At 42.3% G+C, this 16446-nt stretch overlaps 1 protein-coding gene across 6 annotated transcripts in view; it reads right to left on the reverse strand.

Annotated features, from left to right (window-relative positions):
• Positions 1 to 11053: 11053 nt before the first annotated feature.
• The window catches only part of VPS35L (VPS35 endosomal protein sorting factor like), a 117703-nt gene continuing 112310 nt past the window's right edge, over positions 11054 to 16446 (reverse strand). For all 6 annotated transcript variants that reach the window (XM_043560405.1, XM_043560404.1, XM_043560403.1 and 3 more), the window contains 2 exons: positions 11885 to 12031; positions 11054 to 11384 (listed from right to left, as the gene is read on the reverse strand). In XM_043560405.1, coding sequence (XP_043416340.1) covers positions 11286 to 11384; positions 11885 to 12031 — 246 coding nt within the window. In that variant the 3' untranslated portion in view covers positions 11054 to 11285. The remainder of the gene's footprint in view (positions 11385 to 11884; positions 12032 to 16446) is intronic.

Consider the following 16446-nt stretch of genomic DNA (forward strand, 5'->3'; position numbering starts at 1 on the left):
CATGACCTGAGCCGAAGTTGGATGCTTAACGCACTGAGCCACCCAGGTGCCCCAATCCATCTGTATGTCTTCTTTGGGAAACCGTTCTTTTCAGGTTCTCTGCATTAAAAATCCCACTTTTAATTGAATTATTTGAGGGTTTTTTGTGTTAACAAGTTGTATGAGTTTTTTGATATATTTTGGATATTACCCCCTTATTAAATATATTATTTACAAATATCTTCTCCCATTCAGTAGGTTACCTTTTTGTTTTGTTGATAATTTCCTTTGCTTATTTATTTATTTATTTTTTGAGGGAGGGTGAAAGAGAGCATGAGCAGAGTAGGGGCAGAAAGAGGGATACAGAGGGTCCAAAGCAGGCTCCATGCTGTGAGCGCAAAGCCTGATGTGGGGCTTGAACTCATGACCATGAGATCATAACCTAAGCCAAAATCAAGAGTCAGCCACTTAACCGACAGAGCCACCCAGGTGCTCCATTAATTTCCTTTGCTTTTTAGTTTGTTTTAGTCCTAGTTACTTATTTTTGCTTATGTTGCCCTTGCCTGAGGAGATAGTTCCAGAAAAATATTGCTAAGACCATTGTCCAACAAACAGTTTGCTGCTGTTTTCCTTCAGGAGTTCTATGGTTTCAGGTCTTACATTTAAGTCTAATCCATTTTAAGTTTATTTTTTTATTTGGTGTAAGAAAATGGTACAGATTCTTCTGATGTAGCTGTCTAATTTTCTCAACACCATTCAAGTTTTTTAAGTAATCTCTACATCCATTGTGGGGCTCAAACTCACGACCCTGAGATCAAGAGTTACTTGCTCCTTCAACTGAGTCAGCCAGGCAACCCCAACACATATTATATACATATTAAAGAGACTGTCTTCCCCCATTGTTAGATCCTTGGATCCTTTGTCCTAGATTAATTGACCATAGAGGTGTGGGTTTATTTCTGGGCTCTCTGTTCTGTTGATAAAGTTTTTGTGACAGTACTGTTCTGTTTTGATTACCATTGCTTTGTAGTATAGTTTGAAATCCAGGATTGTGCTACTTCCAGCTTTGTTTTTCTATCCCAAGTTTGCTAGGGCTATTTGGGGTCTTTTGTGGGTCCACACAAATTTTAGGGTAATTCCTTCCAGTTCTGTGGAAAAGCTGTTGGTATTTTGATAGGATTGCATTGAACCTGTAGATTGCTTGGGGCAGTATGGACAGTTTAATAGTATTCTTCCAAACTATGAGTGTGGTATATCTTTCCATTTATTTACATCATTTTCAGTTTCTTTTATCAGTCTTATAAATCAGTAGAGTTTTCACCTTCTTGGTTAAATGTATTCCTGGGTTATTTATTTTTTTGTTTATAAGTTCCAATATAGTGTTATGCTGGATAACATAGTGTTATATTAGTTCAGGTGTACCCTGTACTGATTCAGTAAATCTCTACACAGTGCTCACCTGTACTCTTAATCCCCTTCACCTGTTTCTACCCATCCCCCTCCCTCCTCTCTGATAACTATCAGTTCTCTATAGTTAAGAGTCTGTTTCTTAGTTTGTCTTTTTTTTCTTTGTTCATTTGTTTCTTAAATTCCACATCTGAGTGAAAGCCTATGGTATTTGTTTTTCTCTGACTTTACTTCACTTGGCATTATACTCTCTAGATCCATCCATGATGTTGTTGCAAATGGCAAAATTTTCTTCCTTTTTGTGGCTTAATAATATTCCAGCGTGTGTGTGTATGTGTGTGTCACATCTTTATCCCTTCATCTTTTGATGGACACTTGGGCTGCTTACATTCAAAGTAATTATTGATAGGTATGTCCTTATTGCCATTTTGTTACTTGTTTTATGGTTGTTTTGTAGTTCTTCTCTGTTCCTTTCTTCTTTTGCTCTGTTTTCACTCTTTGCTGGCTTTCTTTAGTGATGTACTTGGATTCCTTTATTTTTGCAGGTCTGTTACTGGTTTTGATTTGTGGTTACCATTAGGTTTGTATATGACATCTTTTTTTTTTTTTTTTTTAAATTTTTAAAGTTTATTTATTTTGAGAGAGACAGAGACAGCACAAGTTGGGGAGGGGCAGAGTGAGAGAATCCCAAGCAGGCTCTGCACTGTCAGCACAGAGCCCAGGGTGGGGCTGGAACCTACGAACCATGAGATCTTCACCTGAGCTGAAACCAAGAGTCAGCTGCTGAACCAGCTGAGCCACCCAGGTGCCCCCTTGTATATAACATCTTATGTTTACATCCGTCTATATTAAGTTGATGATCACTTAAGTTTGAATCCATTCTTTACTCTTCTCCCCTCCCACATTTAAAGTATATGGTGTCATATTTTACATCCTTTTATTTTGTGAATTGCTTGACTGATTTTTATAGATACACTTAATTTTACTACTTTTATCCTTGCTGCTTTTCTTATTCCTATTTATTTTCTTTCTACTCAGAGAGTCCCTTTTAACATTTCTTGTATGACTGGTTTAGTGATCATGAATTCCTTTGTTTGGGAAACTCTTTCTCTCTCCTTCTATTCTGAATACTAGCCTTGTTGGAAGGAGTATTTTGGGCTGCAGGTTTTTTCTTTTCAGCACTTTGAACAATATCATGCCACTCCCTCTGGCCTGCAGAATTTCTGCTGAAAAATCACCTCAAGGGGTTTCCCTTGTATGTAACTGTTTGCTTGTCTGTTTTGTCTTGTAGCTTTTAAAATGCTGTCTTTATTACTACTTTTGGCATTTTAATTAATATGTGTCTTGGTGTGGACCTCCTTAGATTGATTTTGTTGGGGACTCTGTGTGCCTCCTGGATCTGGATATTTGTTTCTGTCCCCAGATTTGGGAGGTTTATTTCTTCAGATAAATTTTCTGCACCTTTTTCTGTTTCTTCTCCTTCTGGAATTCCTGTAATGTGGCTGTTATTATTCTGATGGTATTGCTGAGTTCCCCTAAGTCTATCTTCATTTTTGGTTGTTTTTTTCCTCTCTCTGTTCAGCTTGATTGTTTTCTATTATTCTGTCCTACAGGTCATTGATCCATTCTTCTTCCTCTAGTCCACTGTTTATTCCATCTACTATATTATGAATTTCACTTACTGAGTTCTTTATCTCTGATTGGTTCTTTTTATGTTTTCTTTCTTTTTGTTAAGGGTCTCACTAAGGTCCTCCACTCTTTTCTCCAATACTGTGAGTATCTTTATGACCATTACTTTAAATTCTTCATCAGGAATATATACTATTTTGTTCCATTTCGTTTAGCTCTCTTGTTATGATTTTGTCCTGTTCATTTGGTATATTCCTGTATCTCATTTTGTCTCTCTGTGCCTGTTTCTGGGTATTAGGAGAGTCAGCTACCTCTCCTGCTCTTAAAAGTTATGGTCTTGTGAAGAAGAGGTCCTGTGGTCCCTGCAGTGCAGTTTCCCCTGTTTACCAGAACTGTGTGCTTTAGGGGATGTCTGCTGTGTATGTTGTGAGTGCCCTTTTATAGTGGCTTCAGTCTGGTCATCTGCAATGATGCCTGTTGTGGGCAGGGTTTGGTCCCTGAGTTGTCAGTGGGCCAGTCTGGGGCCGCATCTGGCTTGAGTTGAGTCAGACCAGGTGTTTGCCAGAGATGCAGTAGCACCAAACTACTGGGCAGTTTCCTTGTGTTGTCCCAAGAAGCTTCTGTTGGTGGTTAGGGCCTGCAGTCCAACCAAATAACTGTTCCCAGCCCATTGCTGGGACCATAGTCAGAGTGGTGTGTGTGGTTATCTTCTCCTTTCCCTGGGGCAGGAGTAATGCTGTTCCCTGTCTGGGCTGCATGCACATTGTCAGGCTTGTAATGCTCACTGCTTTGGATGGGCTCTGGCCAAGGGTGCCCTGGAGGGAGCAGGTCCACAGGAGAATGTGGGGGTGCACTTGGGAGGGGACCTGTGGCCACCCAAAATCCCTGCCGAGGCCTCTGGGTTGGAGGGGGCAGATCCACAGAAGTGTGGGGATGGGGTGCATGTTGTTATCAAGCCAGCTGGAGAGTGTTGTACTCTGCTGGTTCCTGCAGCTGTCCCTGTATCTAGGCTGGGGGGTGGAGGAGGGAAATAGCATTCACCAGTTCCTTTGTTCTTGAAGGACTCTCCCAAGAATCCCTGCCCTGCGCCTTCAGAACATGCTCTGAGATTAGTAAATGAGTCTCCCTCCCGTACACCCAGGTGTTTTTCAGACTACTGCTTCTATGTTCTATCTCCACAGGGCTGTTTGTTGTGCTATTTAGTGGCAAGGAGTCAGTTGACTATTGTCCTCTCCCAGAGCTGAGCCCTCTGATATTTAAAGTTCAGACTGATTCTAAGAACTAGTGAAATTATGCTATTTTGATTTTCAAAGCTAAATGTTATGGGATTCATCTTCCCTGTATGGGCTCCTGTGCCTGGGGTGCCTGGTGTGAGGGTCTGTTTCTTGTCCCTCTCCATATCTGGGGCATCCCTCCCTCGCATGAATGGTCTTGTGGTCCATTTAGCTTCCAACCAGGTCTCTACCTTTCCTGTCCTCTTCGGTGTGGACTCTAATCTACATTTAGCTGTGGAGAGTCTCTTCTGCCCTGTTCTATTTTGAAAGCATTTATAAACAGTGTTTTTAATTTATCTTCTTGCTAGGTCATTATTAGTTTATAGAAAGGCAGCAGATTTCTGTATATTGATTTTGTATCCTTCAGCTTTTACTGAATTCATTTATTAGAATGGTATTTTTGCTCTTTAGAATTTTCTATATAGAATAGTATGTCGTCTACAAATAGTGACGGTTCTACTTCTTGCTTACCAATTTGGATGTCTTTTATTTACTATATGATCATTATGGCTCAGATTTCTGTACTGTGTTGAGTAAACACGGTGAGAGCAGATGTCCTTGTCCTGTTCCTGATCTTAGAGGAAAAGCCTTCAGCTTTTCATTATTGGGTATGAGGTTAGCTGTGGGTTTGGGCTTTTATTATGTTGAAGCATATATACCCACTTTGTTGAGAGTTGTTACCATGAACATGTGTTGAGTTTTGTCATATGTTTTTTCCTGTATTTATTGAGACCATGATTTTGAATCCTTCATTTTGTTAATGTGTATCATCACATTGATTTGCAGATACTGAACTATCCTTGTATCCCTGGAATAAATCCTTTTTGATCTTGGTGAGTAATCCTTTTAGTGTTTTGTTCAATTTGGTTTGCTAATATTTTGTTGAGGATTTTTGCATTCGTGTTAATTAGGGATAATTTTGGCCTATAATTGTCTTTTTTTTTTTTTTTTTTTTTCCTGTAGTGTCTTCATCTGGTTTTGGTATCAGTAATGCTGGCCTCATAAAAAGAATTTGGCAGTTCCTCTTTAATTTTTTACAGTAATTGAAAAGGATAGGTATTAACTCTTTATATGTTTAGCTTCACCTGTGAGGGCATTAGATCCTGGACTTTTGTTTGTTGGGAGGTTTGGTTTTGTTTTTGTTTTTTTGAGAGAGTGAGAGAGCACAAGTGAGGGAGGGGCAGAGAGGGGGAGAGAGAGAATCCCAGACAGGCTCTGTGCTGTCAGTACGCTTAACCAGCTGAGCCACCCAGGAGCTTTTTGATTACTCACTCAATTTTATAACTAGTAATTATTTTGTTCAGATTGTCTATTCTTGATTTAGTTTTAGAAGACTGTACATTCCTAATAATTTGTCCATTTCTTCTAGCTTGTCCAGTTGGCATATAATTTTTTGTAGTAGTCTCATATATAATAATCCTTTGTATTTCTGTGGTGTCAATTGTAACTTCTCTTTCATGTCTGATTTTATGTTTGAGTCCTCTTTTTCTCTTGATGTGACTATAAAGGTTTATCAATTTTTTCAAGAACCAGCACTTAATTTCATTGTTTGTTTGTTTGTTTTGTGGTCTCTATTTCATTTGTTTCCACTCTGATCTTCATTATTTCATTCCTTCTAGTTAACTTTGGGATTGTTTGTTCTTTTTCTGGTTCCTTTAGGTCTAAGATTAGATTGTGTTAGATTTTTCTTGTTTCTTGAGGTAGACCCTCGATCACTATAAATTTCCCTATTAGAACTCCTTTTTCTGTGTCTCAAAGATTTTGGAACATTGTATTGTTATTTTTATTTGTCTCAAGGTATTTTTCAATTTCCTCTTTGGTATCTTCATTGACCCATTTGTTGTTTAGTACCATGTTGTTTAGCGTCTGTGTATTTGTGGTTTTCTAATTTTTTCTTTTGATTGCTACCTGTTGTGATCTGAAGGGAGTGTTGTGGCCTGAAGTGAGTCTCTTGGCATCATATGGAGGGATTTTTTTTTTTTTAAATCATTATTTCAGTTACCCTGTGTCTTTTGATTGGAGCATTTAGTCCATTGACATTTTTTTATTTTTTAGGGAGAGAGAGAGAGCTAGAGAGAGTGAGAATCTTAGGCTCCACGCTCAATGCAGAGCCTGACATAGGGTTCAATCCCACAACCCTGGGGTCATGACTGAACTGAAATCAAGAGTCAGACACTCAGCCAACTGAGCCACCCAGGCACCCCTAGTCCACTTACATTTAAAGTAATTACAGGGGCGCCTGGGTGGCTCAGTCGGTTAAGCGTCCGACCTTCAGCTCAGGTCACGATCTTGTGGTCTGTGAGTTCAAGCCCCGCGTTGGGCTCTGGGCTGATGGCTCAGAGCCTGGAGCCTGCTTCCGATTCTGTGTCTCCCTCTCTCTCTGCCCCTCCCCCGTTCATGTTCTCTTTCTGTCTCAAAAATAAATAAACGTTAAAAAAAAATAAAAAAATAAAGTAATTACAGTGGGGTGCCTGGGTGGCTCAGTGGGTTGAGCTACTAGCAGACTTCGACTCAGGTCATGATCTCACGGTTCATGGGTTTGAGCCCCACATCAGGCTCTGCCAACAGCTCGGAGCCTGGAGGCTGCTTCAGATTTTGTGTCTTCCTCTCTCTTTCTGCCCCTCCCCAACTCACTCTGAAAAAGAAACATTAAAAAAAAATTAATTACTGGTAAGTACCTACATTTGCCCTTGAACAAGGTCCTGTTCTGACATGCAGTTGCTGACCCCCATGCAGTTGAAAATCCACATACAACTGCCCCCAAAATTAATAGCTGACTGTTGACCAGAAGCCTTGCTAGGGAACATAAACAGTTGATTAACACGTATTTTGTATATGTATTACATACTGTATTCTTTAAGTTCGGGAAAAGAAAATACTAAGATCATAAGGAACAGAAAATATTTACAGTATTGTGTTTATTGAAAACCATGAACAGTTCAAACCCATGTTGTTTAAGGTCAGATGTACTTACTGCCTTTTTAATTGTTTTCTGGTTGTTCCTTTTCTCTTCTCTTGCTCTCTTGTGTTTGATAATTTTTAGTATTATGCTTAGATTCCTTTGTATTTTTTGTGTGTCTGTTACAGATTTTTGGTGAGTATCATGAGGTTCTTACATAACAATGTATTATAGTACTCTGTTTTAAGTTGATGGTCACTTAAGTTTGAACACATTCTAAAACATTACATTTTTACTGCCCTTCCCTTCCACATTTGATATATTTGGTTTCATATTTTACATCTTTTTATTTTGTGTATCCCTTAACTAATAATTATAGATATAATAGATTTTACTACTTTTGTCTTTTAACCCTATAAGTGATTGGTTTACTATATTTACTGTGTGTTTACTTTGACCAGGGAAATATTTTCTTTACTAGTTTTCTTCTAGTTATGTCCTTTTATTTAAAAAAAAATTTTTTGGGGGGCGCCTGGGTGGCGCAGTCGGTTAAGTGTCCGACTTCAGCCAGGTCACGATCTCGCGGTCCGTGAGTTCGAGCCCCGCGTCAGGCTCTGGGCTAATGGCTCAGAGCCTGGAGCCAGTTTCTGATTCTGTGTCTCCCTCTCTCTCTGCCCCTTCCCCATTCATGCTCTGTCTCTCTCTGTCCCAAAAATAAATAAACTTTGAAAAAAAATAATTAAAAAAAATAAATAAAAAAAATTTTTTTTTTAACGTTTGTTATTGAGAGGGAAACAGAGCATAAGCAGGGCTGGGGCAGAGAGAGGGAGACATAGAATCCGAAGGAGGCTCCAGGCTCATCTGTCAGCACAGAGCCTGACTTGGGGCCCGAACTCACAGACTGAGAGATCGTGACCTGAGCCGAAGTCAGTTGCCTGACACAGAGCCACTCAGGTGCCCCTAGTTATGTCCTTTTAAACAAGTCCCTTTAACATAATCTTTTAAGGCTGATTTAGTGGTGATCAGCTCTAAGTTTTGTTTAGGAAACTCTTTATGTCTCTTTTATTCTGAATGATAGTCTTGATAGGTATTCTCAGCTGTAGGTTTTTTACTTTCAGTACTGTAAATAGATCATGCCATTCTTTTCTAGCCCACAGTTTCTGCTGAAAACTCAGTTGATAGCATTGTGTGGGTTTCCTTTGTATGTTATTAGTTGCTTTTCTCTTGCAGCTTTTAAGGTTTGTTTTTTTTTTTGTTTTTTTTAATATTTCTTCATTTTTGAGATAGGGAGGGCAAGTGGGGGAGGGGCAGAGAGAGTAAATAATCCCAAGCAGTCTCCACACTGTCAGCATGGAGCCTGACATGGGGCCCGAATCCACAAACTGTGAGATCATGGCCTGAACTGAAATCAAGAGTTGGATGCCTAATCAACTCTATGCCCTGGTTTTCTTTAATTTTTGACATTGTAATTACAGTTGACCCTTGAACAATGCAGGGGTTAAGGGCACCAATTCCCTGTGCAGTTGAAAATCTGCATATAACTTTTGACTCCCCCCAAACTGAACTACTAATAGCCTACTGTTGACCAGATGCCTTACTGACAACAAGGAGCTGAACACATTTTCTATGTTACATATATTACACACTGTATTCTTACAGTAAAGCTAGAGAAAAAATTAATAAAATCAGAAAATATAGTACTGTATTATAAAGAATAAAAATACATATATAAGTAGATTTGTGTTGTACAGGAGCCATCTGTATGTGTCTTAGTGTGGATCTCTTTGGATTCATCTTGTTTAGGCCTCTCTGTGCTTCCTGGTCCTGGATGTCTTTTTCCTTCCCTAGTTTGTCAAAGTTATCACCTATTCTTCAGATAAGTTTTCTGTCCCTTTTCCTCTTCTCTCCTGTCCTAGGATGCTTGTAATGCAAATATTGTATGCTTGATGTTGTCCCAGAGGTCCTTTAATCTGTCATTTAAAGAAGATTTTTTGGGGGGCACCTGGGTGGCTCAGTTGGTTAAGCATCTGACTCTTCGGCTCAGGTCAGGATCTCACAGTTTGTGAGTTTGAGCCCCACATGGGGCTCTGCTGACAGTGTGGAGCCTGCTTAGGATTCTGTCTCCCTCTCCTTCTGCCCCTCTGCTGCTCATACTCTCTCAAATTGAAATTTTTTTTTTTTTTTTTTTTTTTTTTTTGCCGTTCAGCTTGATTTCTAATACCCTGTGCTCCAGATTCATTTTTCTGTATCTTCTAATTCTGTATTTCTAATTCTGTAATTCTAATTTCATTTGTTATTGTATTCTTCAGGTCTGATTGGTTTTTTTTTTTATCTTTGTTGAAGTACTCCCTGAACTCAAGTCCAGTAGGGGCACCTGGGTGGCTCAGTCAGTTCAGCGTCCAACTTTGGCTCAGGTGATGATCTCATGGTTTGTGGGTTTGAGCCCCATATCGGGCTCTGTGCTTACAGCTCACAGCCTAGAGCCTGCTTCAGATTTCTGTGTCTCCGTCTCTGCCCTTCCCCTGCTCACATTCTGTCTCTCAAAAATAAATAAATGTAAAAATGAATTCAAGTCCAGTGAACATCTTTATGACTATTACTCTGAACCCTTTTATTAGGTAGATGGCTTATCTCTGGTTCTTTTGTTTGGAACATACTCCTCTCATTTTGTCTGACTCTGTATGAGGTCAGCTGCGGCAGGTCTGGAAGGTAGCGGCCTTATGTAGGAGGCGTCCTATGGGGGCAGCAGTGCTGTCTCCCCTGGTCACTAGAATCAGGTGCCCTAGCTGTGTCCCCTATGTGGGCTGTGTGTGCTGGGGAGTGGGGCTAGCCTCTGGTGAGACTGGCTGTGAGGTTTGGCCACAGCTGCAGTGAATACTGTGGTGGGCATGGCTCCACCCTGTGCCGTGGTACAGGGGTTGTTGTGCCCGTTGGGAAGGTGGGTCCAAAGGGTAATGTCTAGGCCATGCTGGTGGTGCCAGCAAAGTAGATGAAAAGTGTCACATCTGCCACCCACCAGCCTCGGTCCAAGTAGGCTAAAAGATGGGAGTCTTCCATTCCCAGAAAAAATTCTTACAGATTGTTGCCCCTCCAGCACATGCCCTAAACTGAGTAAATAACCCAGGCACTTTTCAATCTGCTGCCTCTTGAGTGGGCTCTTTTGAGAGTAGAGCCTCGGTTTCCTATAACCTTCTGGAGTGAAGCTCCATAGATTTTCACAGCTAGATATCATGGGAGCGCATCTTCCTCGTGCATACGCCAAGGTAGGGGGTACTCAGGGAGGGGACTGACCCTCCACACTTATGGGTGATATCCCCTCCCTCTTCTGGGTCACTGCACCAGGGATTTGCCTCCTGGCCACATCTCTGCCTCCTGTCCTTCTCAGTGCAGTTTTTTCTTTGTACCTTTGGCTGTGTAAGAGCTGTGCGGCTAGTCTTTGGGTCGTTCTCAGAGGGAGTTGCACTTCGTATAGCTGCACCATTGGTGTGTTTTTGCGAGCAGCTGAGCTCAGAACCTCCTTACTCTGCCATCTTCCTGGGAGTCCCAGTGGATGCACTGAGGGTCCCTGCGCACACCATGTGCCTCCTCCTCACCTGTGCGGTCCCGCTGTGCACCTGTGCCGCCACACCTGCATTTGTAGTGTTGGCTACAGCTAGGTGTATACGTGTATATATCCTGAGTCCAGTTGAGCTGCTTGTGATAGATAAAGGTTGAGCCATCTACCTTTCATAAATTATGACAGGGTAGGCAACATTCAATTCCAGACTTGAGGGAAAGTGGCTCTTTAAAAGTAGACTCCTTTTCAAGGTTTCTTCTATTTGAAAAAAACAAAAGCAAAAACAAAAAAAACCCAGACACACTGAGAGATGTTACTTAGATTCTTCTGTTTCTCCATAAATGCCAATCTGAAGGCCACTTCTGCAAAGAAACACTAGAACAGTGCTCTACTCTGAACAAGATTGGATTTTGCTCTGACACTTCCCAGTTCTTCAATGTCACAATCATCTGGGTAGAGGCCAAAGCTTAAACCAATTTGTGTGCGTAAAAATAAAAAAAGCAAAGCAGGTCTTTCTGAACTTGGCTTCACAGTCCCAGAGTTAGGTCCTTGTTTGCAGAGGGAGCCTGAGGGCCAGCTCAGTCAGATGACCCATATCTGGGTGTTTGCTTCGTTTCTTGATGTATTCCAGAGTTTTCACCTAGGAGGAAAAAGATCAGTATCCTTTTGGTTCAGCTAGGCACCAACAAATCAACCATATTGTGAGCTGATGCTGTCTTACAGCTAGTCTTTTGAAGCATAAAGGAGGGGAAGAAACCAAAAAAGTGTTAAAGTAAAACTTCTTAGTTTACAATTTGCTTATAAAATCAGATTTTGGTATGACCAGGAATAGCTGCTATTTCTATATAGGTCTTTTTGTTTTCATTTTGAGAGGGCACAAACAGGGGAGAGGTGGAGAGAGAGAGAGGGGGACAGAGGATCTGAAGGGGCTCTGCGCTGAGAGCGTGACGCGAGGCTCAAAGTCACAAACCATGAGATTATGACCTGAGCTGAAACTTAACGCTTAACTGAGCCACCAGGCACCCTGTTATTCAGAGGGAATAAAAGGAAGATGAGCACTGATGTGGTATTGAGGCCAGCTGTGCTTTGGCCAGTGGGTTTGTGTCGCTCACCAGGACCCCCATGCTCCCAGAGCCTCACCATGGTCCTGGTGTCTGCACAGCCGTGCCTCTGTGCCAGGTGCCACAGGTTGACAGAGAGTTGGTTGAGTCTGTTGTTGCGCAGGTCCCCGTGGGCCAAGATGCTATTAAAGAAGGAAAGGCCCAACGAGCTCTGGCGCTTCAGGGCCTGAAATAGAAGAGAGAGACCAGGATCAGGCAGTGGGGCACAGGCGGGGGCCCCGCGTGGACATCAGCTCTACCTTGGATCTTCTGGAGGGGCTGCTTAATCTCTGAGTCCCACCTTCATCTGTAGGACAGGAAGGTAATGCCAGCTCACAGGGTGAGGACCGAATGAGATGATGCATATAAAGCCCTTTGCCCTGTGCCTCCATGGGCATTTATTACTCAAGTACAGATGAAAACGAAAAGTCTAAAATAAGTCTTTCAGTTGTGTCCTCAAGCCACCCAAAGTGCAGTCACTACCCAGTAACCAAAGGGCAGAAATAAAGGCCAAATGACAACAGCTCCCCAAGAGCAACAGCCAGGCCCAGCTTTTATAAGAACCATTCTATACTTTGATTCCAAATCTAGCCTCTCTTAATCTGATTACAAGTACCTAAATAAGAAAAAGTCTAACCCAAATGTTAAAGGAGACCAGACCTGAATCCCAGCTTTGCATGATATAAGACAAAAAGAGAAAGTCAATCTCCAAAATGCAACAACAGTCCTAAGAGAAAAGATACAAGTTCTGAAAGGTAAACAGAGGCATATGGAAAGCCAAATAAATAGGGGGTGCTGACAGGAGCCAAGTTCACTCATGTATCCATGTGGACCCTGGACGGTTGATGACCTGGGCCCTTGCTGAATGCCCTTGGCTCACACTGCAGAACATCACTGGGCCCAGAGCCTCATTCATCTGCTTTGCTCCCTGGCAGCTAATGGGAATGGGGCCCTTACAGGGGACCAGGTATTCTGCTCTGTGCTTTACAGAGCTCATCAGAGTTACCTACACAGCGGATCTTTGTGGGAGGCATACTTCTAACCAGCTGCATGAAGCACATGTTTAGCACTGTCTCTCAGGAATCCCAACCCCTGGTTATTTAAGCATCATGCTAGGTGCTGGGGTGAAGGGACTTAGCAGGTGTAAAGTTATGGACTGACTTTACAGAGTCCTGGATTACCTGGGTGGACCCAATTGAATCACTTGAGCCCTAAACAGAAATTTCTGAGAGACAAGTCGGCAGAAGGAGGGAGACTGGAGATCAGAAGCATTTGACCACCATTAATGGGTCTCAAGAGGGAAGAAGAGGGGCCAAAAGCCAAAAAAACAGCTTCTAGAAGCTAAGAACTTCTAGCCAAGAGCCAGCAAAGAAACAGGACTTCAGTCCTACAACTGCATGGAACTCAAGTCTGCCAACACCCTAAAATAAGCTGGTCAGTCAACATCTTGATTTTGACCTTGTAAAATCCAGCCAGCGCCAACTCAAACTATGAAATAATGAGTGTTTTAAGCTGTTGAGTTTGTGCCAATTTTCTTAAGGCTGCAATAGGAACCCAGTCCACTCCCATTGTTGTAGAGGCCTCCAAGTTCAGAAAGCTTTGGGGAATTTGCTCACAGATGACAGTGCAGAGGTCCAGTTGTCCCACTCCAGCTGATAAGATATTCCCATAGACTCAGTGCTGGCATCACATTAGGAATCCAGACTCTGAAGAGGCTAAGAGTTGCCTCTGTCGACTACTCTAGGTGGACAAAACCAACCTACTAATCATGCATCTGTCCATCATTTCACAAATATTCATGGGGCCTGGACTCTGCTAACTGCTGAACCAACTTAACCCCTCCTGCCATCCTCTCCCAAGTGAGAATTTAAAATATCTTGGTGGAGGAAAAAAATAATGACCAAGGAGCAGCACAGCTGGGTGACGGTGGCTGAATGGCAAGGAAGAGACACCCCCCACCCCCCACTGAGTCTGCTTTGGCAACAGCCTGGACCAGGTGACAGTCCTAGAAGCTGAGCTGACTCAACATCACAGTCAAAGAGTGGGGTCATCCTGTGCAGGGCCCAAGCCTGCAGGCACAGGGAACTCCTGACTGCCTGCTTTGGGGTCTTTAATCTAATGAGACAATACAGTTCTACCCCAACAGGGAACCTGGGCAGAGATAACCATTCATTGAGTTCCAGCCCAACCTTCTTGCCTTTTAAAACTGGCCCTGGTCTGATGCTGGGACTACAAGAGTACACCCTTTCTGCTTACAAGAGGAAGCTAAAAGAAAATTCTATTTCAAATACAACTAAAAGAGTCATCCCTGAGAGAGGCCCTTGAACCACATTTCATTGAAGTGGGAGAGGTTTTTTTTAAACAAGAGAGACCATATCTAACAAGTGGCTATTTTTCCATTCTGGATCTTCCCAGTAAACATTTTACCCTAAAAAGCTCAATCGACATGTGGTTTAAGTGCATAGCCCCTTAAAAGTGAAATTATTAGAGACAGATCTGAGGGACGAGAAGTCATGCCAGCCAACAAGCAAAGACCCAGAAAACCACAAACACATTATGAGAGGACCAAATCAGGCCTTGAGCCCCCCTCCTCTTCTCCACGGTTTTAAATAGAAAAGAGCTTTTCATTCTTTGCCTATGAGAAATGTCATTTCCAGGAAGCTCCATGGGTCTGGCATGATTCCCAGCTTCACCACACCCAAATAAACAACTTCATACTCAGGAGTAAAATGGCCAACTCCATGTGGATTAAGGGGACAATTTTGGAAGTAGGTCTGCTACCAGCAACGAGAGATGGGATACTCAGGACTGGCATCAATCAGCATTGGGGTTTTTCAACAGCATGAAGCTTCACTCTCCACTAGGTAGAAGAATCTGACCCCTTTTTCCCAGAGACCAGACTCAAGAGGATCCCATCTCCAGGGATCCTGCCATGACACGGTTGTCTGTGCTGAATTTTACACTGCACTGTTAAAAGGATGATCTGTTCCATTTTAGCTCGATCCACCCATATTTTTCTAATAAACGTGCATATATAGAAGGACATTTTCATTTAATGTCCCTGGTATTTATGGGGAGTTAAAACGTTCTTTTGAAAAATTCCAACTTTGCTGTTTCCTCAGAACCCTGATTCAGAGTCATTATCACCATCAATGCTCCCTCCTTCAAGAGAAAAAGAGACATAAACATTAAATTACAGCACTGTCCCCTCCCACTCCCTTAGCTGCAACTATACATTCTAAGACACCCTAGTAAATGTCTGGAACCACAGACAGTACCGAGCTTTATATATACTGCTTTTTCCTATACATACATACCTATGGCAGTTTATAAATTAGGCACAGTAAGAAATTAACAAAGTAGAATTCTATAATAAAAGTTATGTTAATGTGGTCTTCAAAATATTGTACCGTACTCGCTCTTCTTAGGATGTAAGGTGATAAAATGCCTACATGAGATGAGGTGAATGATGTAGTGTTAGGCTACTACCAGCATTCTAATGAGATGCCAGGAGGAGGATAATTTGCTTGTGGATCGTAGTTGAAACCAGGTACCAGCAACTGCATGATGGGGCAGGGAGGTGGGAGGACGATGACCAGACATAACTACATATTTATATATATATAGTTCTCAGGTTTATTTTTATTGTGAGCTTGGGGTTTTTCTAGGCTATAGTCGTTTATGCTGTTGGTGGCCACCTGTGATTAAACCCAGCCTGTTGCATCAAGTTGAAGAAATGTATTTATTTTCAAGCCATGTGGCAAAGAGTGTAAGCTGTTAAACACATACCATTGCTCTGAGGGCCCTGGGTTTTAAAAATCAGGAAAAGGTACTAAGAAGAATTTTTCACGGCAGAGGAGCAGAGGGGGACCTGACTAGTGAAGCAAGTGGAAGCTGAAGGTGAAGGACTCCACTCTGTGGGGTAGAAAGAGCTCTCGCCTGAAAACCACCTATTTGTGCAAAGGAAAGCTGGGTCTTTAACCCTAAGAGTGTTTGAAAAAGGCCTCTTCTAATACTCACTGGTTTGATAAACCAGTTTCTCTGAAGAAACTGGGGTTCTGATTCTGCCCCTTGCCCAGACAGCCAGGCACCCTCAATGTGTTAACTTCTCCAGAGTTCCGTAGCCCTGTGTCCAGAAGGGTCCCCAGGTTGGCGGGACACCCCCAAAGTACACTCCCTCCCTAGAGAGGGCACTGTGACCAACTCTGGACCCAGGGCAGCAGTTCTGTATTTTCCTTCTGCCTCTTGGACTGCTAACCCTAAGGCTGGCCCTGAACTTGGCAGGGGCTGCTGGAGAATGGAGTCCAGAAAAAATACCTCTCTCTAGCACCTGCTTGAACACCCTGGGGATGATGGGAACCCAGAACACAGATGTATGTCACACATGCGTACACCCACAGCTGTGTAATATTCTGGGGGTCTTCTGGTGGGGCAGGGGGATAAGGGCAATGGTGGTGTTTTATATAACCCTGGAAATGAGTAATAATTTAACTTGAAATCCAGTTTGATCTTACCCTGTATTCAAAGGATTTGATGGGGTGGGGATGCAGCAGCAAAAACTAGGAACCAGAGAATCTGATGAAGGGAAGGAAGGGGAAGGCT

Source organism: Prionailurus bengalensis, chromosome E3, assembly GCF_016509475.1.
Source record: "Prionailurus bengalensis isolate Pbe53 chromosome E3, Fcat_Pben_1.1_paternal_pri, whole genome shotgun sequence".
Lineage (NCBI taxonomy): Eukaryota > Metazoa > Chordata > Mammalia > Carnivora > Felidae > Prionailurus > Prionailurus bengalensis.